We start from the raw sequence: 25292 nt of genomic DNA, 5'->3' as shown, positions 1-25292 counted from the left end.
TGGAGAAGTAGAACACCCCGTCCTGTATGCTAGTCGTAAGCTGACCAGTCGTGAGCAGGCGTATAGCGCCACCGAGAAAGAGTGTGCATGTCTCGTGTGGGCCGTTCAGAAATTGTCATGCTATCTAGCCGGCTCGAGGTTTATCATTGAGACGGATCACTGCCCTCTCCAATGGCTGCAGACCATCTCTCCCAAAAATGGCCGCCTCCTGCGCTGGAGCCTCGCTTTACAACAATATTCCTTTGAGGTGCGTTACAAAAAGGGGAGTCTCAACGGTAACGCCGATGGCTTAAGTCGAAGCCCCTAACGTAGGAATCAGCCTCAAAATTGTTTGTTACTGATGTTTTTCTTCCTGAGGCAGGATTTTTTTTAACATATTGCTTTTGTTTAGTGTTTCAAAGTGATGATATGCTTTCTAGTGCAATTTTCCAATTTGTGGACGCGTTCTGAGTGATGCTAGACTACTGTAAGGAACTAGGCAGTGGTATAAAAAGGGGAAAGAGCCTGGCAGGGCTTAGTGAGGGTTGTGCCGTGCTTGCTGACTGAGCGGTTGAGTTTCAGCGTAGTTCTAACGCTTGCCGGGAACGAGAACAAAAATGTGAACTCTCCCGAAGTCACTTTGCAGTGTCCCGTGCGAACCTGAACGAGAGAACGAGGCCTTCTCTGTGCGCTGCGCTCAAGAAACGTCGAGGGACGCCCGACTTCGGTTATGAGCATCATCGAGCGACATCCCTCCGGACAGCGGATGCAGTCCCCTGTCCATCGGGATCTCCTTCCCCCGGCGGGGCGGTCTGTTGCGTTTCGCCTGCGACACGCGGTTTTGCCGGCGCGACTGCGGCAGGGCGGCAGACATTTTGGCCCGTTCGGCGTCGCCGCAACGCTCCCCGCCAGGCGTTTCCAGGCGTTTCCAGGCATGTTCCGATGCCACGTGTCTTCATGTGCGTGTGTGAGTGTATGTGCCATTGTGCCCGAACCAGGCGATGCGACAGCAGGGGTCACCCTCTCCTTCCAGTCATTGTGCCCGAACCAGGCGATGCGACAGCAGGGGGTCACCCTCTCCTTCCAGTCTTTGTGCCCGACCGGCGGCAGTGTGCGTCACCTTAGCCCATTGTACAATCACGTGCTCGTCTATTGAGGGGTTCCTTCTTGCCCTCAACTGCGAGAGTATAAAAACAGCTGCCCCCGGACGCCAAAAGGAGGGCTCCGATTTCTTCTGTTGAGTAAAGTGCTCTCCCGTCTCTCTACTTCGGTCAACCTGACCGCCAACTCTTTGCGATGTTAAAATAAACAAGTTGTTTTGTTGTTACCAGTCGACTCATGCTTTGCCGGGACCTTCGGATGCTTCCAGTTGTACCCCAGGCCGCCAGGCCAACGCTACCCTTGGGGCTTGCGACCCAGGTACAACCACGGGCGTCAGCGCCGAGTTCCCAACAACCGATGCCATCGGTGGGATCCAAACAGTGCGGAGAGGCGGCAACTGTCCGAGCAAGAAGCTACTCGTAAGAGGTCAAGGGGCCTTTCACCCTTACCAAGCACATCGGAGATACATGGCGAGTTAGCACCTCGGATCCAAACGTTGGCAGAAAACGACTGGCGGAAAAGAGATAACTTCGGGGTGCACATGTTGCACCTTAAGAAAAGCTTACGCCGATTGGACTGAACTGTCGTTTCTTTTTTGGTTGCCAGGTCTGCAGCATGGCTGAGTGTGAGGTGGAAGAATGGCATCGGGGCTTGGTGGCTTTTTAGGGAAGTGCAAAGAGGAGGAAAAGGAGGTGAAAAAGAATAGAACAGCTGGCTTAGGAATGGGTACTGTCTCTTTGTCTCCTTGATCACACTACATCATATTTTTGTTTTCTACGCAGTTCACTTTTTTCCCACCAGGCGGTGATTTTTCAATGTGCTCCGAAGTTTCGGGATCACCAAAGTAGAAAGCAAAAATGGCCGCCTCTGGAAAGGGCACACGCTTTGAAATATCGTAGATTTCGTGATTCCACTGCATCTGCGGCCGATTTTAATGATGGATCGAGCAACAGATTCTGATGCTGCCTTTTTGCTGGAATTTGGGTGCGACAACAACGCAAACCAGCCCGGATCATCAGAGGCCGTAGCCTGGCATGACCAAATGCAGTGCTTACAGTTAAATTTTTGTAGTGGAATACCTGTTCAACAAAAATTTGATTTTTTTGGATAGTGCCTATTAGACGGCAGTACATTATGTATATCTCATAATTTTTGCTACATTTTTCTTAGTAGATACAAGTGTGTCTTCACAAACATTGTTCAATTTTATCCGACAACCTTGATTCTGGCAATTTTATATATTTTTTATGACATATATCTTGTTAGTCAAGCTTTTATGTGTGAAAAGTGCATTCACTCTGCTTTTTGTTTATGTATTACATAAAATATTGAGTGCAGTATTGTCTTCAGGAAAAAAAATCTGGTGTAACCTACAAAAGGCACCATTTTCCCCACAGTAGGGAAAGAGTTAATTAAGCAGAGCATGTGGAAAACTGTGCTCGCACAAAAAGACTTGCTCAGAGGATTGCTACACATTGCCATGTGAGGGGCAACTTACTTGATGCGTACACCAATTGATTTTCTAAATGCCTGCATTAAGGCCTCAGTCTTTGACATCTCAAGCGAAAAGATTTCACTTCCTGAGATTGCCGTAAACGGTGTGTCCTGGCCCAGGGCTTGTGCCATTCCTGCAACGGAAACATCATGTTTAAGAGACTCATAGGCAGCCATTGTCTAGGATGAGCACTTTTATGATGACAAGATAAAATGTTCAACTAACATAAAGGTCTTAGCAGAGGGCATGAGTTCAAACAATGTTGACCATTACTACACTAGGGCGAGTTATTTATTCATTCATTCATTTTTTGACCAGAGTACCCACAGTGTGGAGGTTCGGTAGCGAAGACATGCACGAGCATGAAGAGCCTGCATGAGCTCATCGAAGCAATTCAGAAAACTGATACGAGTGACAGCTGAGAATGAACTGTGTCCTCTACTCTTGAGTATGTACCCACAAGACTGAACCCTGTGGCAATGATGATGGTAGTAACAGCAACCACTACCTATCTGTCCCTTCACGTTCATAAGTCCAAATAGATCGCGCAGCAGGGGAGGAGGCAGCTGCTCATTTGTAGGCTGTTCTCCTGGAGAAAAAAAGGCACCAAACCTCTGTGGTTATGCAGCAAAATTGATCTTCCTTGTGCCTCAACAATGTAGCAGCGATTATGCTTGACAGCACTGAGATCTGTTGCTGGACACTGTTCAGACTCAAACCACATGCGGTCGCCTGGCTACAGAAGAGGTAAATCACAAGCCGTATATCTGTAGTTGGAGTATAGCATTTACCTGCTTTTGTACCATTTGTTTTTCCTGGCAATACCATCTGGCAAGTGTGTCAGGGAGCATTCATCTTCCTGGGACCTTGGCAGGCAAGTCCTCAATTTTTGTTCGAATAAGAGTTGGGCTGGGTGGTAACCAGACATACTGGGGTTGTCCCAGTAACTTAGCAGCACCAAGTAGTGGTCTTCTGCCTCAACAAGCAGATATTTGGTGGTGCAAACTGCTCTCTCCGCTTCCCCGTTTGAGAATTAGAGGCTCCTTGTCTGGCGCTTGAACACGTAGTCCTTAGAAAAAGTGGTAAATACACCAGAACACAACTGAGAGATACTATCTGTGTTGACAGTGACTGAAATCCCATGGTGTGTGTAGACAGACTTCATTGCTTCAATTGTTATCTTGCTTGATGTGTTCCCGACAGACAGACCTCCGGGTACCTTGAGTAGTAGTATAACTATGAAGCCCTGCTTCTCATAGTGAAACAAGTCTACTCAAACAACTTCCTATGGACATTTCAGCAAGCTGCAGGCCATGAGAGGTTCTGCAGGTTGAACACAAGTCTTTGCACACTGTTCACAGTTGCCTGCGAGTGCCACAATATGTGCGTTTTTGCCTGGCCACCACACTGACGCACGAGCAAAGAGAATGGACTTTCCCTCTGCAACTGCTCCACGGAAACTCATCTGGCAAGGAAACATACTGATGCCCTCTGCAAGTGTTACTTACTGCTCGTAGCAATAAACATTGTTAGAGCTGATGCCGCTTGGTTGCTTTATTCATCCAAACCCAAAGTAGATGCAATTCCACGTGCTCCGGATTGGGGAGTACTACGGAACAACTGTGTAGCTATATGCGGAGCTTGCCTTCAGCCCTGGCCTTGCGCAGTGTGACCCCCAGGCATGACGGATGATACTACTTGGCAAGACGGCAAACCAAACCAAGCAGGTCCTTGACTTGCTTGAATGCTGATGCTTGATCTCAACCCCAACTGCACACATAATTGTTTGCGAGAAGTGCCCAAGAGGGGCAGCAACTTCCAAAAGCTGCGGCACAAAACAGGCTACGTGACTGGCTATGTCAACAGTATTCTTCAACTTGTAAAATCTTTCAGTTGCTCTATAGCATGTATAGCAGTGATCTTGGCATCACCTAAATGTCCCAGAACTTGGTCAACTGTAGGAAGTATGTGCCATTCCTAAAGCACGACTTTGTTTCGTAAGGTCGACACAGATGCCTCAAGTCCCCGAAGCTTTTGGGACGACAATGCCTGCTGCACACTACACGCGGGCTTGTCTAAATGGCGAATGAATGCCCTGGTACTCAGGCTTTTCAATTTCTTTTCTTAGTCATGATGCTGTAGCAGCCGAAGCGGGAAACCAATGCTGAAATGAAGGCTTTAGCGACTGCTTTTGCAGTGATGGCCCGAATGGGCACGGCTTTCGGCGAACGGGTGAAGCGGTCAATCATTGTTAGAATGCACCGGCAGCCGTGAGAGGGAGGAAGTGGTCCAACCAAATTAAAATGGACGTGGTCAAAGCGACAGCTAGGTGGCAAGAAAGACTGCATGGGAGTCTTCATGTAGCAGGTCACTTTGGCAGTCTGGCAAGCAAGGCACATACATGCCGAAACCAACTCATATTGTTATTGGGAAGTTGTGTAATAAGGTGTGGCCGCCAGTCCCGTACAACTACGCAGAGCGCAGGACACTGCGGTTCTAGACGTACTGCACCCACCACAGAAGGTTAGGTTGTATTGTCAATGAAGGCCTATTACTGACTTCTGTTAGAATAACCTGCTCAGTTAATTATTAGTTTTCTATCTTATTTCCTGTGCAACAATGTCGTTTCTGTTAATACAATTGTATAAACACAGTGCACCCACCCCCTCTGTAATACCTTTTGGGCCCTGAGGGTATTGCAATAAATAAATAAATAAATAAATAAATAAATAAAAACATCCGCATAAGCAGAGCAGAGAAGTGGCTACGTCAGGTGGCTCGACTGATAACTGCAGAAGCGTCATTCAAAACACACTGAATTGTTCTCCACTTCCGGCGGCGTTTTCTCGACTTCATCTTTAATTAAAGACATGTTGATCCACAAATATTTTCCCAAATAATGGCTAAATTTCTTAATGTTCGCTTTTCCTTCCTGTTTGGCAGTTGCTTTGGTTCTCTCCCTTAGCAGATCACTTAATTTCTCAACTCCTTGCAACTCTTATTTCCAGCTGCCAATGTTGCACAAAAAGTGCTGCACAATTAAGAAAAAACCAGACAAGGTAATGGGCGACAGTCATATTGCTTATGGATTTAATGGTTATTGCAGGGTTCGATGATGGACGCTGTTTCACATTATTTTATTTTTCACATTATCTAACCCATATATGGTTCCGAGGCTCTGCCAGTGTCACACCAAGCCATCACTCACGGAAATAATGACGCAAAAGCAAAAGTTAAATGCAACTGGCGTTTTTTTCGGCCACAGCTCGTTCCACGAGCATACAGACCAGCTGACTACGAACCGAATCCCTTTTCTGGTCCCTAGATCAGCCTAAACAAAGAAGGTTGAACTAACGAAGCAACAGCGATGCGCGTGACCACTGACTAGATGGTGACAACTGAACACATCTTGAGTTCATCGCGCGGGCACCGAATTGATGAGAAAACTGGCCTTCACACCTCTGGAGATGCCAATAACTACCGCCATCCAAAAGGAGTGAAAAAGGCAGCAAAACGCTGACTGCCAAATAGCTGTCAAGTCTCGAGATTGATTTGGCGGTGCTTTAAAAATATGTGGGAGGAGTGGTGGCATGGGCGGGGAAGGGGGGGCCTGGGTACGTGCCTGCACAGAATGCACTCATGAAGCTTAGAATGCATGAAAAACTTGAACATACCTCTCCAAATAGAAGCACTTTGTTTCCCTGGAACTGCTTTGCCAACAGGATTTTCACTCATGCTATCGTAAGGTGTTTTGAGATTCCAGTGACATGTAGGCTCCAATTTGTGGGTAACAAAGTTGGCTCAGAAAACAAGATTGCTATTTTAACGCGACAATGTGAAGGAGCCTGTGTCGTGTCGCAGAAAATCTGGCATAGGCATCGGCGTCCCACGTCCGTCGTCAGACATCACATCGGCAAAAAGATTTTCGAAACACACATACCTAGGCCGTTCATGTTACGTAAGGAATTCACTGAACTAATTCAATTTCCCACGCTAAAATACGTGGGAAAATTGTAAACTATGAATTACACACTACAGACATGATAGCTCTCGGATTCAAATATGTATATACGAGAAAACAATGTTGTTACGCGAAAACTCAAGCAAACCCCTTTTCCAGTGTTTTTACAATGGACAGACTGGAGACGGCGTCCGCCATTTGCGCACGCGGGCACGTAAATATCTCAGAATCCAAGGAGCAGCGTGCCCGCTTCGTTGAAAGACTTCCTGATGGCGCTCGCCTCCACCGTGTCGCAGCCCCTGCAAGAGGCCGCGTTTCGACCGGAAAACCTGCCTCCGTGCATAGCATTCACCGCGAGCGTTTCCCGATAAACATTACGGTTACATACGCTGCAGAAGCAGTCAGGGATCTTTGAATGCTATTGCATTCCACTCTTAAAGGCTAAGCTTAAGCGTCCTCCAAATTTTTTAGCCATCATTCATTCACATTAGTCATTGTGAGTTACTTCGGGAAAGACACATCATCAGTCGTGCACTCCTGGTATCAATGTGTACAGATCATTCGGTACCAAATTTCTTCTCGTTCACCTGATCAGCTGCATGAAAACACTGCTTGGCAGCAGCCTTAAGCGATAAGCTGGGAAGCTCGTATCACACCACCACGGCCATCGCAGTGGTTCATCAACATGGCCTCCGCACAAATGAGCCAGCAGATGCAAGCTATGTATAACAAGCATCCCACAAAGAAAGTGTTATTGAAAAATCCTTTTCTTTTATGAAGACATCAATGAAAACAGTAAGTGAGCTGCAGCTTCAGACTGACTCTTGTGCATAGAAACCCCACACAACTGTGCTCTCACAAAATCCTTTTTGATGCCAGAAATGGCCATTCTGGATTGCCTATCTTTTAAATTTTCATCATATTAAGAAAGGAAATACAAAGCATAATTATAATTAAAGCATACTGAAAAGACAGTGTATGTCCACAGCATCATCAACACTACTCTCAAGGTCCTCAGCGTATTCTTCAGTATATTCACTAATGCTGAGATTATGTTACAGACAAGGTAATATCTGCACTGCCCACTTAAAGCATTGCTCTAATTGTTCATTTTGCCAGGTGATGAGGGAAGCCCAGTGAAAGCACATACCCATAGCAATTGCAGTCTTTCCTGTGCCTGGCTGACCTGCAATGAGGACTGCACGGCCTGCAATTTTCCCTTCCTTTATCATTTCCAGTATGATGCCCGCAGCTCGCCGAGCAACGGTCTGGCCCACCATTCCTTGGGAAACCTGAAAAGTGTGCAACTTTCTCAACTTTGAAGAGTCTCATATTATTGAAATGATTATCCGTGTACAGGAGTTTAATATGATCATGATCAGTTCTCAGCAGACTTGACAGCAAAAATAATATGATTCCACGATATCACAAGCCACATTCCTGGGGCAGTTAGGCACAACTTCAAACGCTATTAAACAAGAAAGCCAAGTGACGCACAAAACTTGCAAAGAAAGCAAATTATTAACCTCTGATGTCATTCAATAGGTTCCCAATGCAAAACCTGAAGACCCTCTAATGTGATACAGGCTATTTAACTACCACGCTAAAAGATGTAGTTCTAGAACAAAAAGCACACGCCTTTTATTAATACGTCTTTTTTCGCTAGTTAAATGTGTCTAAGCTATGAAATACGCACCGACAAGCCCAACTTCCTTCTCTATTAAGGCTGCCTAACTTGCCGCTTACCGGTCTCGGTTCGAGTGAATCATCTAGTCCGAGTCCACGTATGTGTGAATGAGCTCCGACTCGTTCAATCCTTGTAATCTCACGGACCTCTTGAACCTTCGCTGCAGCGGCCTTCAGAAAAAGAAAGTGTCACGTGAGTGAATGACACTTAAAAACATAGGCACTGAGCACCTGCGCGTTTCAGTGGGACAAGCACCGTGCAAACCTTCAAGGCACTGACGTTTAGTAACCATTCGTTGCTGTGTATGTACGACAGTGATGCGACCGGCAGCATCTTTTTTCGACGAAACACACCACGTGAATACAGCGAACAGAGATGCAACAGTGCACACAGACACGCTACAAATTAGGCACATAGTTGATGTGTTGTTTGTACAACACTGTCTACAGACAACGCACACTTGAATTTTGTTAATTTTTGTTCTTCTTTTTTGTCCCAGCCTAAAAACAAATCTCTTCGATCTTCAACTTAAGAAAAAGCCCATCTTACCGACGCCATGTCTAACGCCACTGTGACGACGCTAACCCAGTGTTGCCAGGTCGGACGAGGCAGTGTAGCCCAAAGCTAGAGAAATTGTAGCCCAAATGTAGCCAAACACAAAAAAGAGCAAAAAAAAATGTGGAGCCAAATATAACCATTTTTTATTTGAAGTTTTATTTGCAAATACATTTTCACCTTCGACTACCGAAATCTTTTTTTGCACAACTTGTCGTAACAAAACGTCCGTGACGCCGTGACGGTACGAGCACATCGAAATTGGATTTCACCGCTCTTTCTGCGCACGCGCGAGGAGCAGTGGTTGCGAGAGAGAAATGTGGGGACTTTAGGTGCTCAAAATTTCTCGTCATTTAGGTACTACGGGGAAGAAAACCGTTTGCTCCGTTTGTCCCTAGCCGAGCTTGCTGCAGAGAATCGACAGGATGCGTGACCGGCAAGGCGAAAAAGCCGCGTCCGAGGTGAGTTTGTTGCTATTTTGTTGCGACGGTAGCATATTAAATTTTGTTGTCGCAAGGGGATACGTTTGGAAGTGAGGTGTCTTCTCGGATGACTTTAGTGGCAAAGCATTACGTCGTGCCGATGCATTGTTCATTAGCGTCGTTGATCAAGGTCAGCATACCACACACTGCAGGGGAATTGCGGGAACGGAAACAGTTTATGAATTAACTGCCGTGCCGATGCATTAGTTCTTAATGTAACTGAGCATACAACACACTTGGAGATTCGTGGGAATAAAAATTTTGTACTCTGTATGTGTATGTGTGTACTTGCGTCGCCATGCAATCTGAGCCGTAGATCGTTGAATAATCCCGGCTGTTACGATGTCTAGCTCATATACGGGGCGCTCTGTGTGGACGAAACAAGGGCTCAGATCGCTACAACCGCATGCGAAATACTCTGAATGCCTGCCAGTACACTTGTTCGGCGTCTCCGTGCTTGTACTGCGGCAGGAGACGTGACGGCAAGTGGGCACGTATATCATAGTGGCCGCTTTCACTCTTGGTATACTTTGCCGCAATACAATGCGCATGCTTCATTGCTGGCTTCGAAGCTGGCTTTAGGCAAACGGTATTATGCAACGCTCGAGCCATGTTGTCCGTCACTGCGGATAGAAAACGCATACACGTTCAACCTATTTGAGCTGCATCATTTTTTCGATGTTTAACCCTCTGTACTAAATGAAGAGCATAACGTACGCTTGTGTGGGTGATTTAAAAGATTGATAAAAAGCCTGGTAACATGTGCAGTCAGTCAAAAAACACTATTTATGCAGGCGTCCACGCTCCTCTAAAAAAAATGCAATTCAGTGATGACCCTCTGCAGGTGGATCCGCACCTATATAAACACAGCCGGCTCATCAATCACAAAGTAGGAGCTGAAAAGAAATTTTTAATGCTCATTACACAGCGATTCATTTGTGGTCAGCCAGTGACAAACGCATTGCACGAAACAGTGAGACTTCGTTTAATCCGCAATGCTTATGTGGCGAACAGGAGAGCAATAACATTTCTAGCAGAAAATGCTTGCTCCTTGGCATCCGATCTCCTTATTCATTTGCTACTTTCTTCAAATTTTTCTTTTTATGTGATGCTCTTGCCTTCACACACTGTCAGACTTCTCCTTCATGCGTTTCCTTAATACTCCTTCTATCCGCTTCTTGCTCGACATACCGTGCATGCCTTCAGTCATGTCCAATTGATCGATGCAGTCTTGTCCTTTTGTCTCTCTCCTCCAGAACCTGCAACTTTCGACAACCACTCCCCAGCATTATTTTGCTTCTTTTTGTGATGGTGCCTGGCTATCTGTTGCTGATGCCACACATTCATTTTGCAATGGTTTATTCCACAAAATTCATGCAGAAGTGGAAACACAGATTACACTTCATTCTTCACCACAGCTTACTATGTCTGCATCAAAACTTGATATTACCTACACGTCTGCACTGTCTTTGTGTCTTCCTTTGCAGCTGTAGGTCACTGCATGAGCAGAAAAAGATTTTGTTGCTTAATGTTCATGTGCTTAAGCAGGCAATGTAGTGTACTTGATTTTCACAATGCTTAACTCAATTGGTGGTATGCCTGCACTATAACATGCACAAACTGAACAGCATATCCAAACAAGAAAATTGCTAGCCTATCACAGTTAGGTTGAGTCATTTGAATGAAAGTTGGGACAGTTTTTGTATGGGATGGCTGATGGCATTCAGGCTCATCATGTCATCCTCAAAGTGGGAGCAAAAACGCAGTACATGTATAAAAGATGAGCAGTTTTATTGGATTGTGGTGCTTTACATGCACCTCACTTCAAGCACAATGATGTCTTTGCGTGTCACCTGTGTCGATATGAAGCCACTGCAGCTGGTGAGCAATGTGCTTGCAGATGGCACTGGCTACATTCCTTTGGAAAGGCATCATGTTGCACAATGTAGTGAAGATGAAGGCTTTTAAATTAATGTGTACTTTACTTTTTATTTACCTCTCACCTACTGTTGCCAACACAAATGATGCCTCCTGGTAAGCCGAATGCCTGTGAACATTGCAAGGCAAAGTGTCAGGCAACCGTTTATAATCTTCAGCATAATGCTGTAGAAGGCGGCCTTCTGGTTTGTATACATGAAAGCACCAGGAAAGCAAGCTAGATAGGCTAAAGACTAGCTGACTTGACAGCTCTGTACAGCCTGTACTGCTTACAGAAAGCAAGTCACACTGGTCATGGGAGCTATAGCAGCGGCATGCAAATAGAGGTTTGTATTACCTGTAGTACATATACATAGCCTTTCTTTCATGAAAAATATGTTTGGTCACTTTCCATTAACTTTACCTAGTCAGGACATGCATTATCACTTAAACTGCTTAGTCTTCAAATAAAACAAGCATTTTCTGCATAGTAACTTTTACTTACATGAAATATGTGGTCGTGTTGACCTGCAGAAGTGTACAGAATACATAAAATCTTGAAGCACTTAAGCAGAATTTATAAACAATGCTAAATTTAGGTGGACTGACAAACTGGACTCTACAACACAGATAATATAGGGCACTTTCAAGACAGTTTCTTGATGGCCTACTACCTAGAAGGTATTTAGAACAAAAACAGTGTCAACTGATTGGAAAAGGAAAGGGGACAGACACAGTGCTCACTTACGACTCAAGGTTTTTGTGTGTGTGTGTGTGTGTACAGTAATATATACAAGGTGGGTTCAAAAAGAAACCGAACTTTTGAAATAGCGTGTCAATCAGCAGAGGGAGCGCGCTGCGGCTACTGAGCGCATGTAGCGGCAGGTTTAGACAACAAACTGCCATTCGCCGCGTTTCGCTCTGGCTGTTATTTGGCGAGCTACAGCCGCTGAAGTGAGCACATGAACAAGCTGCTCTTCGGATTGGTGCCAAAGTGACAATGAAGGAATTGGAAGAACAGTGTGTGTGTGTGAAGTTCTGCTATAAACTTGGGAAAACTTTCACAGAGACATTTCAGTTGCTTAGCCAAGCATACGGGGAGGACTATATGAGTCGCACGCAGTGCTATGATTGGTTCAAGCGTTTTGAAGAGGGAAGAATGTTGGTCGGTAACGATCCCAAGCCTGGACAACCTTCCACATCCACAGATGATGACCACATCGAGAGAGTTCGAATTATGATTCGTGGAAATCGTTGTTTGACTGTTTGAAAAGCCGCTGATGACGTGGGTATTAGCGTAGGATCATGTCATGAAATTTTGAGTGACAAACTTGGGATGCGTCGTGTCAGTGCAAAATTTGTGCCACGTTTGTTGTCTGGTGCACAGAAGCAGACCCGTGTTGAAATAAGCCAGGAAATGCTTGCCGCTGCCAATGACGATGAAAACTTTCTTAAGAACATCATAACAGGCGATGAGACATGGGTTTATGCCTACAATGTTGAAACGAAAGTGCAGTCGTCGCAGTGGGTGGCCAAAGGTTCTGTTCGTCCAAAAAAAGCACGCATGAGTCGGTCAAAAATGAAAGTGATGTTGGTTGTGTTTTTTGACTGCAAAGGCATTGCCCATCAGGAATTTGTGCCACATGGTTAGATGGTAAACAAAGAAGTTTGCCAGGGAACCCTAACATGTTTGAGAGATTGTGTGTGCAGTAGGAGGCCTGAATTGTGGGAAAATCAGGCTTGAATGTTGCATCATGACAATGCCCTGGCTCACGTGTGGCTCCTTGTCTGCAGCTACTTAGCGAAACACCACACTCCTTTTGTGCCCCACCCACCATATTCTCCGGACCTAGACCCTTTCCAAATCCTAGAGGAGATCCAGGACAATGCGAGAAGAGACCTGCATGCCATTCCAGAAATTGCATTCCAGGAGGCTTTCCAAAAAATGGAAGAAAAGATGGGAAGAGTGCATTGCCAGTAGAGGGGACTACTTTGAAGGGGACAGCACTGAAGATGTACCATAAGCAGCAAAGCTGTTATAGCAAAAGTTCGGTTTCTTTTTCAACACACCTCATATGCATGGAAAGGGTGGGGTTCAAGGCAGGTGCAACAACAACACCCAATGTGAGGTCGAATGTAGAGTTTAATGTCCAAACCACAGCAGTAAGCTGGTAACTTTTAAATGGTAAGCAGAACAGTAATGCTACGGGAACTGTCATCCCCTTCATAATTGTAACAACCGTCGGAATATTGAAGTGTCTTTTCAGTGTCCCATTAATTTCCACTATTCTCATTCTAAATGGGCAAATGCACCTCCATTCATTTACCATAAGACATATCAAGAGATCAACCCCAATAATGCTAGTTCTTTCTAGGTAGCTGAAGCAAAATAGCATTTCGTTCAGTCAGTATTGATGCAAGTTTTCAAACACTCCTATCATGAAATAGCTCAGTTGTCCATCTTGAGCAAGGCAGTTATTAGCTGGTATAATGTCAGAATTTGTTTATCATTTACTGGTAGACCTGCTGATGATAATGTAAGCAGAATGCTGCTGAGACCAATGAGAAAGTGTGAAAAAGAAAATAATTATAACATTGTTCCAGCCATCATTCCCTAAGGTGTCCACCCTGCCCCATCGTAAGCAATCACTTCACATCCCAGCCTGCATATCTTGCGCATTTCTTTATTTCACTTTTTCTCTATTGTGTAGGACTGGCCATATTAGCTTAAAGCACTAGAAATCAATAACAATGACATCAGCATTGCCGCTGAGGAAAGACTGAAGTTAAAGAAAACAGAACAAAATCGTACAAGGAAAGTAAGGAACACACACGAGCACCTATTCACAACTGGAAGTTTATTGGTGAAAAAACAGGTACAACACAAATTGATAAGGAAAAAAAATGTTCACGGAAAAACTGTACATGTGTAACAGAACCTTGTGGGTGCATAAAGAAAAAAAGACTAAATGTTAACCTCATCACCCAAAGGGTCCCTGAAACTATTTTAGTTGTGTGTTACCTACACGTACACAGTATCTCTCCTCGAATGGTTACTCAAAAAAGCTTCATGTCACCATGCTATATAAAGAGCTGCAAGTGGTTAAAAATTACCCTCCTCTAAAGCCTTTCCTCTCCAATGTCACTTTTATTCTATGTGGCCTTGGCTATGTCCTGCCTCATTGGACACAACATCGTACAATGACAGTAGTGTTGGCTACTTGCAGTTTACTTGAACCTAGTGTGTTCCTGTGTCACTTAGAGATGCAGCTTTTTTTTGTTATTGTGGTGATGAAGGCCTCAAAACGAAGTTTACATAGAGCGCTTATGTTTTGTACAGTGTGCAGTCGCGGTAACTTACTCTCTGCACTCACCTGCAGTACAAGAATATAAGTGCAATAGATACAGTGCAAGTTTCTGCCACCACATGTACCCCTCTGCTGCTTTGCTTTGGTTGCTGTTGTCACTGTGCTATTGTTAAACATTATTGCATTCTTTTTCACTTTTTGCCTGCACATCTACAGCCTGGCACATCTATAGCAAAGCCCTGATTTTTTGGGGAAACTTTCTAATTCATACCTTCCCTACCACACACATACAAATGTACTATCGACCCAAAAAGTTAACGAATGGAGGGATCTCACAAAAAGCTGAATATCTCCACAGCCTCAAAACGAAGCCTGGTATTCCCATTTCCAGCCTCTACTAGTATATGCGAACATTGTGATGTACGGTTTTACTGGCTACTTTTAAAGGCTGCTCGGATATTTAGCGTTTTCTGAGATCCCGTGGTCCGTAAACTTTCTTAGTCAATAGTATGTGTGTAGACAACAGTGGCAGACAATCTGCTATCTCAGGCAAGTCTACCATTGGACTCAAGAAACATCTACATGTCTTACATTAGTGTGTTTACTTTTACAGGTACATCAATTACTGTGCCTTCATATCCTACTAAAAATAAGCTTAATGAGGAGGCTTGCTTTGCGTATTCTTAATGATGTCATGTGGGAAGCCAATACACTTCATGAAAAAAGATCACTTGTTCGTTCTACTAGAGGTGGCTCAAAACCTGGGAAGTGGTGCCGCTGTGACATCTAGCAATGGTGATGTTTAATACCCAATAATTACACAATTTATGCCGAATACCTAAATTTTATTTCATCATTCATCATTAGTACAGATGGAGGTCCTAGAGTTACAAAAACTGTCAGTGGGACCTATTAGTAGTTAATATAGTAATGAATACATTATGGCAACATAGCAGTGATACACATCAGAATACATGAAGTTAATGAAGCAAGTAATCAAATACAAGGAAGGTGCTTACAAATGCAAGCAAATGAAATAGATTATGTGTATGAATAAATAAAAATGTAGTAATTGGCACGTTATGGAAACATAGGGATGACACATATCAAAGAACACAGGGTTAATGTACGAGATAATTAGAAACAAAAATATGCTTACAATATGCAAAGTACAAGTGAAATATATATTGTGCGACAAAAAACTTAAAATTTCTAAAAATATGGAAGGAAAAAATAAAGACAATGGGATATAGAGAATAAAAGCGATACATTAGGCAAGTACAGAAGCACTGAAAGTGGTAAAATAAATTTGTATATAATATATGTTCGTAGTAATGAGTCTGTAGCCAGTAGTGTCGATAGTAAATATTTCTTCATATCTCTCTTGAATGTTAATGTTGTGCGGCAGGCTTTAATAGGGGGTGGTTTAATTTAGTGTTTAATCACCATAAAAGAGCAGTAAACATTGACAATTAGTGCTTATTTGAGGAAGGAAAGAATTGTTAGAGGAATGTCTCGTATTGTTAGTGTTGGTAAGAGCAGATATATTAAATGCTGAACCCTTGATGATCACCAGAAGGTACGCTACTGACGGTGCACTTGCACAAAACTCAAAATAATTTCAGAGCCCTGAAAACGAAGCTTTCTTTTCCCTACTCGTCAGGTGTTTCACAATCTGCACTGATGGTGTTCTTCTCGAGTATGGCTTGTGCTGTGCGAATGTTCAAAATGTCAAATGTAAATCAAATAGTTGTTGACCATTTGGACTTGTATTCAATTGGAGAACACGCAATTAGAAGTTATCAAATCTTCCTTTCTGTCAATAATTACACACACTAGAATCTTTAGGGAGAAAGTCAGGTGCATGTGGTGACCATTCTCAAAGGGAACTGCAGTTCCTGAGTGGACATATAGAGCAGGTACTTTTTTGCTTTGCTTAGTAATTTCTAGTCGCGCAGTAGGGATGCCTCGCCTTTAGGCAACCAACAGATTTGTTTTCTCAATTGAGGCTGTAAAAATTATCATTTGGACAATGTGAACATGTTCCTGATGTCCTCTTGGTGCGGCAGATACTATTACCTTTCAGTCACTCTCATTTACAAACTTATCAGTTGACCAGAAGCCTGGTTGTGACTGGCATTACATGTGTCAAACAATCTAAAAAACATCTCTTCTAAAGCTTTCCGCGGTTTCTTTTCCACCTCTCGAGTTTCAAAACCCGCCATAATGCCTTTGGCATTGTGTGCTGCTAATCCCAAGGGCGCGGAATCAAATTCCGACTGCAGCAGCTGCATTTCCACGGGGAAGAAATGCAAGAACACCTGTTTACCATGCATTGAGTGCACATTGAAGAATTCCAGGTGGTCAAAATTAATCCGGAGTCCCCCACTATTGTGTGTCTCATAATCATGTCGTGGTTTTTGCACATAAAACCCCAGACTCACCTCTTGTGTCCCCTGTAAGTAGCATTGATTACACGCATTTAAGGCCATACTGCTCCACTCAAGGCCCATGTGTAGTAGGGGTTTTCATATTCTGATATTTCTGGATAGAATTAAATATGGATATTTGACGAAACTGACCTATTGAATATTGAATAACAAATATGTTCACATTTCAGAGAAGTGTGGAATATTTTTGAAAAAAAAAAAGAAACTTTACATTGCAAGGGTGGACTTTTAACATTGTTGGTACAACATTTTTTTAGTGCTTAGCGCAGAAACCATACACAAGACAGACGAGAGAAGAGACCACACACAAGTGGTACTTTCAACGATTTATTGGAAGTTGGATCACGGGTTTATACATGCAAGCATTTGCTAGCATTCTTGATAAACCTGGCCAGATTGATGCTATATTCCTGTATTGCAGACAGAAAAGCATTTGAGCTTGTTTGACACTCAAAACTAATTGAGAAGCTCGAAATCACAAATCTTCTGCCATACTTAATTGGCTGAATCTCTGCATACTTAACTAAGCACAAACAATTTGTCAGCATAAGCGATTGCCCTTCCCATGAAGTGCTAGTTACTTCCAGTGTTCCTCAAAGCAGCATGCTTGGCCTCTTGTCATTTTTAATATATATTAATGATATAGAAGTAGTCAGTCACCCCTTTTAAGTAAAGTTTTGTTGATTTTTTATTTAATGAAATATGTTTCTGTTAGCCCAAACTTCTGTTATTTCAATCTCAAAATTGGCCTTCGTCAGATAATTCGAACCTCACTGGTCAGATTCGCCCAAATACAGCTGTGTTAAGCGCTGAAGCATATGCAACTTACTGTGGTGAAGCATACCAAGAATGGAAAAGGGCCACTGTCACAGGACATAGCACGTGTTCCTTGATTATACAGGCATGCAGTCTCCTGTCACAGTAGGAGCACCTAGCCACCTAATAAGCATACTGGCAGCCATTCAGAGCTGTTTCTTACGTTTCAGTGGTGATTTGAGTCCTTTTTTCACCTTCCATGCATGTCTCGTATATGAGACCATTAATGAGGCCTAGTATGTGTTCTTTAAGTAAATGTGCCGTGCACAGAGAAGTGGAAAACAATCATGTGTTTTGGGAAAGCTAGCAAAAAGGAAGGCAGTAAGTTGAAAAAACTGCGATAAGCCGAGGAGATGTTAAAAGCCAACAAAAGAGTGTGAATATATCAAACTCTGAAGGCCTGCCCATACACCTATTAGGCGTCTTGGTGCTCATACTGTGACTGGAGACTGCACATGTGCATGTACGTAAACTAGGGAACACGTGCTGTCTTGCAACAATGGCATCTTTCCCTGCTTGGTATGGTTCTATGCATAACATGGCTGTATTGCAGTGAAGCTAAAATTAAGAAAAGTAGTAAACTAGGCGAGTTGGTAGCTGTTGATGGTTGCAGGTGTAGCGCTAAACTGAAACGCGGCCAAAGTTAATTTTAAAGGCAAATACTGTAAAGTGAAGCAATGGCATGTTTCAATGTTCTTTTATGCCTTTTGTTCAATTCAACCAGTCTCAATGGTCCCGTCAGGATCAATTAACGGGCATGCCTCATAATCAGAACTGGTTTTGGCAAGTAAAACCCCAGAGAGGTGATCAAATTAATGGAAGTCGATTGTATATATGGCTCATGAGTAGAGCCACCACTGTCTAAAACCGGTACAACAAGAAAACACCAAGAAACCTAAATGATCCATTGCAAATGCAGTCAACTTTCATGGCATGCGCAAATAATCTAACTTTCTCACGGACAATGATAGTGATAGTTCGCTGATACATTGGTCAGCGGCCGAGAGGATTTGCCCAGTTTCTACTATTAATTTTACACACTTGTGCTTATCCCTGTATATAACAGCGGTGTCATTTAGAAGAGGGCGACATGGACATGTATTGCAATGCAAAGCAAGAAAATCATCACCTGATACACTATATTTCTGTGCTCTCTTAAGTGCTCATTAATGCATCTTCCGGTTTGGCCTATGTAGCATCTACCGCATGACAGTGGAATATGATAGACCACTCCTACAGCGCATCCGACGAACTCATCTTTGCGATTCTACCGCAAACCGGCTTTTTTGTCCTTATTGGGTTAGTGGTTTTACACAAGGTGCTTAGCTTATTTGGAGCTGAAAAAACACCCGCACGTTACCTTGGCTTCCTATCTTTTTCAGGCTATGTGATATCTGGTGTATATACGGAATCACAGCGGTTTTCACCTGGTCACGGCTGCTAGCTCTTGCATTTGCACGGAGGCATCGTCTCGAACGTTCCTGTTTGAGCAGCCTTTCTGCCATTGACACCAACACATGGTTAGGGTAACCAGCCTCCTTAAGACTTGCAGCCTGTTGCTGGAAACTGGTTTTCATCAGGATATTTTTGAAACACATGTTAGTTACGAAGGGTTTAAGATTGGGCTTGTTGATAAATTATGCTTCAAACTCAGGTTAACAGCGCAAAGCCACCAGAAGGGATAGAAGAGAGAACGGAGTGCTGAACTTCCAACTGTTTATTTTCTTTTCAGAAAGCATCGCTATTTATAGTCACACAATAGCCCACCAACCATATTTAGAACGCCACGAAAAAGCCACACAAAATTCAACGTGGTGATAGCCCGAGGTGTCTGATCTCCTCGTCAGTGAGAGCAATAGAGGGGTGCTGATTCAACCATTCTGTAAACGTAGAATTTCTCCCGCTTTGATTATCTCACGTGTAACATGGTCTCTGTGTTTTGCAACGATAAAACATGTTTTGAATTTCGGCCTACATCCACATGCGCAGCAGTGGGCAGAAAGCCATCCCTATTAGTTAGTTATGCCCCTATTCACCAAATTCAAATGGGCTGAACGAAATTGGAGAAGGGGTTTCTTAGCTCATGGACTGTAAGCCCAGCAAGTCCTACTATCAGTAGAGATGAACTGAAAGTCAAGAAACTGAAACGTATTGCACTTCAAGAGGTCTCAAACACTCGCAAAAAATCTTAGACATCAGGACATTTTTCTAGAAAACTATTACTAGGGAAATCCAGATACACTAAAAAATTGTTGACAAATCTAAAAGCTCGCTGAAAAACTGTTAGTCCCGTGAGGTGGTCATATATGTGCCTATCTAATTGTGCTAAATATAGGTTGCTAAAGACAGGAGCCAGACACAACCCTATGCAAATGCCTTTCTTCTGCAGATGCAGCCTATTGTTCCACTGTGCAAATGTTGACGACATGTAAAAACACCATAATTCTAAATACCCTTCTACTGAAACAACCTGCTTCCTGTGAAAGCCTTACGGCACCATATTTGTCAATACAATCCTCGACACATTGAATAAGGTCATTGAGCAGGATAGAATAATATAATTCTCTGACCTTAGCTGAGAAGGCCTTGAAGCCCTTTTTACCGTGAAACCTAACAAAATCAAGGATTTGTCAGAACCTTTTACAAGAAACTGGTCATCAATCTAACGTTCAGCTTTGAAACCAGGTACAGGGCAGCTTGCTTCTGCCAGGTACTCCTTTTGAAAATTATGACCTGAAAAGGAACATCCTCCTTGTGCACTTACTAAAAATTACATCTCTGAACTTTTCCTTAGTTTATCGAGATTAAACTTTCTGTAAATTTCACTTGGTTTCGCTGCTGCTTTCATAAGTGATACATGCTTGCGCTCATTCAACACTGCAGAAATTGCTTGACTGGCTTTTTCCAAGAAACATTTAAAGGAAAAAACTGCAAAACCACCCTCTTTGTCAGCTGGTATAACACACAATGAATTATTCTTCAGGTAACACTACACATTTTACAGGTAACTTAGAAGGTTGGGGCTTACATCGTAACAGGGCATCTAAACCTTCCGAGTTCATCCTCACACCATCTTCTTGCGGGGCTCTTCTGGACACTTTACTTATGATGGACAGGGAAGTTCCGGTTTAGTCCAGCTGGTAGCTTGGGCAAATTTTGGACTGAGGCCAAGAACTTTGCACACACTGTTGGGAAGGATGAAACCTTCAGAAACGTAGACATCACTTGTTGCTTTCTGTCAATTCTTGTCCACGTGAGCCCGTAGTAGTCTTATTTGAGGTTGCCAAAGGAACTTGGTGGCCTGATCAGCTAAGTGCAGGTGCCTCCACAGAAGATTCCTTGCGACGCACAGCTCATACTGATCAAACATCTGCACGCTGAGGTAATCTCTGTGGAGACATGCCTGCTGAAGTCGTTTAGCACATACAATCTTCAAAATTCTTTTTCCGTGACCGACATTCGAATAGCACGAAACCAGTAAACAACGATTTTATATCCTGTGGAAGCTGCTTGTTATGAATACGGAACCTTAGGACACACGTGCTGCTAGCAGCCGTGGCAATGAGGGCAACAGTATGCCCAAAATCCCGAGGAACATATTGAAAAAAGCCTGTTGTACTAGAAATGAAATTGACAAGGGTGTCAATATGGGCTTGTTGGTCGGTCATCATGGAATGGTATCTGGGTAGTGCAGCAAAACACGCACACAATAAAAGAAAGCTAGAACTACCTGTGAGCACATATATATGCACAAGTGTATGGTTGAATAAACTCACAGGTGTTTAATTTTTTTTCTTCTGTTGCTACTTTTTCTTGCATTTTGATTGCTACATATATTGGTAATTCCCGCAAAAAGCATCAGCTGGTAGTCACCACTGTATTTTGCTATGCAATTTGTATTTTGTTATGCAATTTTAGCATCTCAGCGCGCGCCTGAAGGCGAAATTGTTGCCTAGGCAAACTATCGCCGAAGTGGAACGTTTCAGAATACGTCCCCAAGTATGTGCACGAATACTTCACTGAAAAACATTTCAGGCGTATCTTTGCTTTATTACTAAAATTTCGCAGCAACACAGCATTTCTTTACTCTAGGTTATTTAGGAATCACTAGGTGTCATTATCTACGTCGTTCATACGTACTTTAGGCAGTAAAAACGGCACACCCACCTGCGAGCTTCTCCGATACCGACGTGTCTGTTATAAGGCGATGATATATATATTATTCTGGACAAATCGGGCGAAGCCAACATGCTAAGCATATAATGTACGATGAGTACCAACTAATGGGATTTTGTTTTGAAATCGAACTAGAACTGAAGCAAATGAAAACGCAGGTTAAGATTACGGTAGATTACGGTAGAGATTACGGTTACGGTAGTACCCATGTAGTGGTTTCAATACCACTTTTCATCAGGCCTATAAGAAAGTGGCGGTCAGATGCAGCCGTATACCGATAAAGCATGTATTAAATTACAAATATTGCCCTTGCAACGAAGGTCTGCGCAAGCTGGCTGAGAGGGTTTGCTTACCTCCAGAGATGGCGCGTATACAAAGACACACACGTATCGATGCAGGACTTTCTAGAGGCTCCACAAATACTCACAGCATCTATTCAATGAGATTGCGTTATGCATAACGGCACACGAAAGCTTCGAGACTCAGCCACACTCAGCTGCGTTAGTTACGCCAACTTCGAAAAGTAAACAGGAAGCTGCCATGGCACTTTTTTCAGGAAGCAGGTGGCGCTTCATGCATCAGAAACCGAAACAGAAACTAGCAAAGCCAATCTTTCTTTTTTTTTTTGTAAGCGTTAATCTTGTTCTCAGTGCTCGGAAGTTATAAGTTATTCTATTGGTTTGTTGCAGGACGTCCGTGTCATTGAAGGATTCAGTCCCAGTTTAAATGGTTTAAATTCTTCAAACAGCTAGTATTTCTTGCACCGCCAGTACACAGAATCGTTTTATAACGATCTTTATTGATAAATCGATGTGTGGCCGTTGTTTATTGCGTTTTGAAGAGCACTCGCTTCGTCTTTCCAACAGGACGCGTAGGTTCGGCGCTCCGATTTGCATTTAAGGCGAGCTTTTGATAGCCTTACTTTATCCATTTACGCGCTGTAGATGCGTTGTGACGCCTTTCAGTAGTTTGCGACGACGCAGAGTATAACAGCGGAGTCCCGCTGTTTACCTTTAACATGTTAAACGAAGCAAAACCTCGGTAGTGCATCGTAAATTTTTTCTAAACATAATGCAGGCACCACTCGCACCGTTAAAGCATGACTGTTAAGAAGCATTTGCAGCAGCTCATTTGTCACTACGTTGGTGTGAGAATATTGCTCATCTGCCGCTTTACCTTTACTGCTCCGTATTTTTGTGTATCCGGATATTTTAATTTTATGCAAACCACCCCTTCCGTGTGAAAAAGAAAAGAATTTAAGGAAAGGAAGATGCAACAGTTGCAAGGAAGGTGCAACAGTTGTGTGAAATAAATAGTGCTTTACCAACATCTGTAGTGACCTGGTGATCGTGCGCCTTGAGCGAATTCATTTTGTGTAAAAATGTGTTCCGGCTACTTAAAAAGTAAGCGTGACGTTATGGCATCAACTGCTATCTCTCATGTTGAATGAATTTTTGACAATACGTCATGGTCATGGTGCCGAGGCAAAACACAACTGAAAGTCACCTTGCAACCAAAACGCTGCCTTTCAACATACGACAGGAACACGTAAACAAAACATTACGCTTCAGTATACCTTATTTTTAAAGCTATTCTGAGCTATAAAGCTTAGGTAGTTGTGAAAATGAGAGGCAGCTGTGATGGATATAGAAGAGCATAGTATGCTTGCAATACCTAGAAATATTTTAAGGATGAAATTTCAGTACTTGAAAACAGTGCATAAAAGTAGAGCACTGCATGGACACTTTTCCCTGGCCTGACCTGAGCCAGTGCCATGCACTGGTCCACCCTTGTCTAGCTCAGCTAGGTTTGTCCTGTTAGCCCTTCAGCCTCAGTGTAGCATGATCCACCTCTCTGTTGTTATGAAGATGCCAACTGCATACGTATTTGCTAGATACAAATCTTGCTAAGCAGTTTTCCACTTGCATTGCTGCCGACAAGTGGCAAAAAAAAAAAAAAATTTTTTTTAATTTTTGGCAGCAGTGAATAATTTGCCACCTTGCATTACTTTAGCTGTGGTCATAGTAATGCAAGCACAAAAAAAATTAGAAAATTTCTCAGAGCAATGAATTTACATGGAAGGAAATAAATTATGGATATGCATTCACCAATTATGTTGCACGTTAAGGTGTAGTCCAACCGACTAATGATTTCCATTTAATTTCTTTATTCATTGTTCAAGCAAGTTGAATGAAGTTGTGTAATTCATTGCATAATTACATCAGCATGAATGAATTCTTGATTGAAAGTTTTCTTCAATAAATACTTGAAGGGGGGATGCTGCGAAATTTCTCATTGGTGAAGGGGATTTGAAAAACAGAAAAGAATGTAATGTCTCACCACAATGTCGATGGGATTGGTGGATGAACAGGCGACCAGAGTGTGGTGGCTCCGGTTTGAAGAGGGAAGGCAGGCGGCGGCAGATGGTGATGGCGTTCTGGCCAGGCAGCTGGGCGTAGAACTCGGGCCCATAGCCCGACTGCTCTCGTTCTGCTCATGGGCGCAGAAACTCGCCGGTTTCGAGCAGCCGTTCACGATCGGGTAGAGTGGTGAAGCCCAGGAACGGGTTGGCAGGAGGTCCCAGTTGGGTGAAGTCCTGGTGGCTCGGGTCCGCAACCTGCCGGTCGGTCTTGAACTCCCAGTCCGGTAACCGACCTTCTCTTGGCGTCGCTTCCTAGAACTCTCCCTTCTGCCAGCGCACCTCGCTTTTCTGCTGCTCTCGTCGATTTTTCGTTTCCTGATTGGCCCCTGGAAGCTCTGTGTTTTCTTCTGATTGGATGCATTTTCATTTTTTTTTTTCTTGTGCTGCGTGCTCACGTGCCGGACGCTCTTCAACGTTGTCTTCCATCCAGTACGGAATTCGCCTCTGCGCGCACATTCTTTCTCGTCTGCTTATTGTCTCTCTCCATCTGCTGCACAGTGTCACACACTACACACCACACTATGTAGTACAGACATTCATATTATTACGATCTCATCGAGAGATGCTCAAGAGATGAGCCGCCGCGAGGAAGAGATGAAGTGTGTCTGGGCTCATGGCGTGAGCGAGTGTCGGCCTGGCTGTCTGGCTCCAGTGTAAATAGCATGTAAATAGCCTCTTTCATCTGTGTATTTCGTCTGTGTCTGTGCAACATTCTGGTGGAGGTTAGCGATCCCCGTCCTCGTCACGGCACTCCAAAGTGGTCGGTACATCGAGCTTGTCACCGTACCTCCCATTGACGAGACCGCATCTGCAATGGCTTCAGCTTGTCCGACTGCTCTTATCGTCATGGTTGCCCAACATCGTGACCCTGGTCTCTTCTGTGGCCTGGAGGGACAGGACGTTGATGATTGGCTCAAGCTCTATGAATGCGCCAGTGCTAATA

At 43.6% G+C, this 25292-nt stretch overlaps 2 protein-coding genes across 14 annotated transcripts in view; both read right to left on the bottom strand.

Moving 5' to 3' along the window:
• Positions 1 to 25292, bottom strand: part of rept (RuvB-like helicase 2 rept) — a 118541-nt gene that overhangs the window by 75315 nt on the left and 17934 nt on the right. Inside the window, exons 1-4 of one of the 3 annotated variants that reach the window (XM_075687962.1) lie at positions 8773 to 8796; positions 8283 to 8393; positions 7687 to 7828; positions 2579 to 2708 (exon numbers count right to left, since the gene is read on the bottom strand). In XM_075687962.1, coding sequence (XP_075544077.1) covers positions 2579 to 2708; positions 7687 to 7828; positions 8283 to 8393; positions 8773 to 8781 — 392 coding nt within the window. In that variant the 5' untranslated portion in view covers positions 8782 to 8796. Of the gene's footprint in view, positions 1 to 2578; positions 2709 to 7686; positions 7829 to 8282; positions 8394 to 8487; positions 8572 to 8772; positions 8797 to 25292 lie in introns of those variants that run through there. The other 2 variants (XM_075687961.1, XM_075687960.1) reach the window with 2 other exon arrangements.
• The window catches only part of LOC142578578 (uncharacterized), a 30544-nt gene continuing 15410 nt past the window's right edge, over positions 10159 to 25292 (bottom strand). For 6 of the 11 annotated variants that reach the window (XR_012827253.1, XR_012827257.1, XR_012827254.1 and 3 more), the window contains one exon: positions 24008 to 25234. Coding sequence is in view for 1 of the 11 variants with exons in the window: in XM_075687963.1 (XP_075544078.1) it covers positions 24961 to 25234 (274 nt within the window). In the remaining 10 variants the exon portion in view is untranslated. Of the gene's footprint in view, positions 10758 to 19559; positions 20937 to 24007; positions 25235 to 25292 lie in introns of those variants that run through there. The other 5 variants (XR_012827252.1, XM_075687968.1, XM_075687969.1 and 2 more) reach the window with 3 other exon arrangements.

This window comes from Dermacentor variabilis, chromosome 4 (genome assembly GCF_050947875.1).
Source record: "Dermacentor variabilis isolate Ectoservices chromosome 4, ASM5094787v1, whole genome shotgun sequence".
NCBI classification, from domain to species: Eukaryota; Metazoa; Arthropoda; class Arachnida; order Ixodida; family Ixodidae; genus Dermacentor; species Dermacentor variabilis.
Note: the sequence above shows the minus strand (reverse complement) of the source record. Positions and strands in the feature narration are given on the sequence as shown.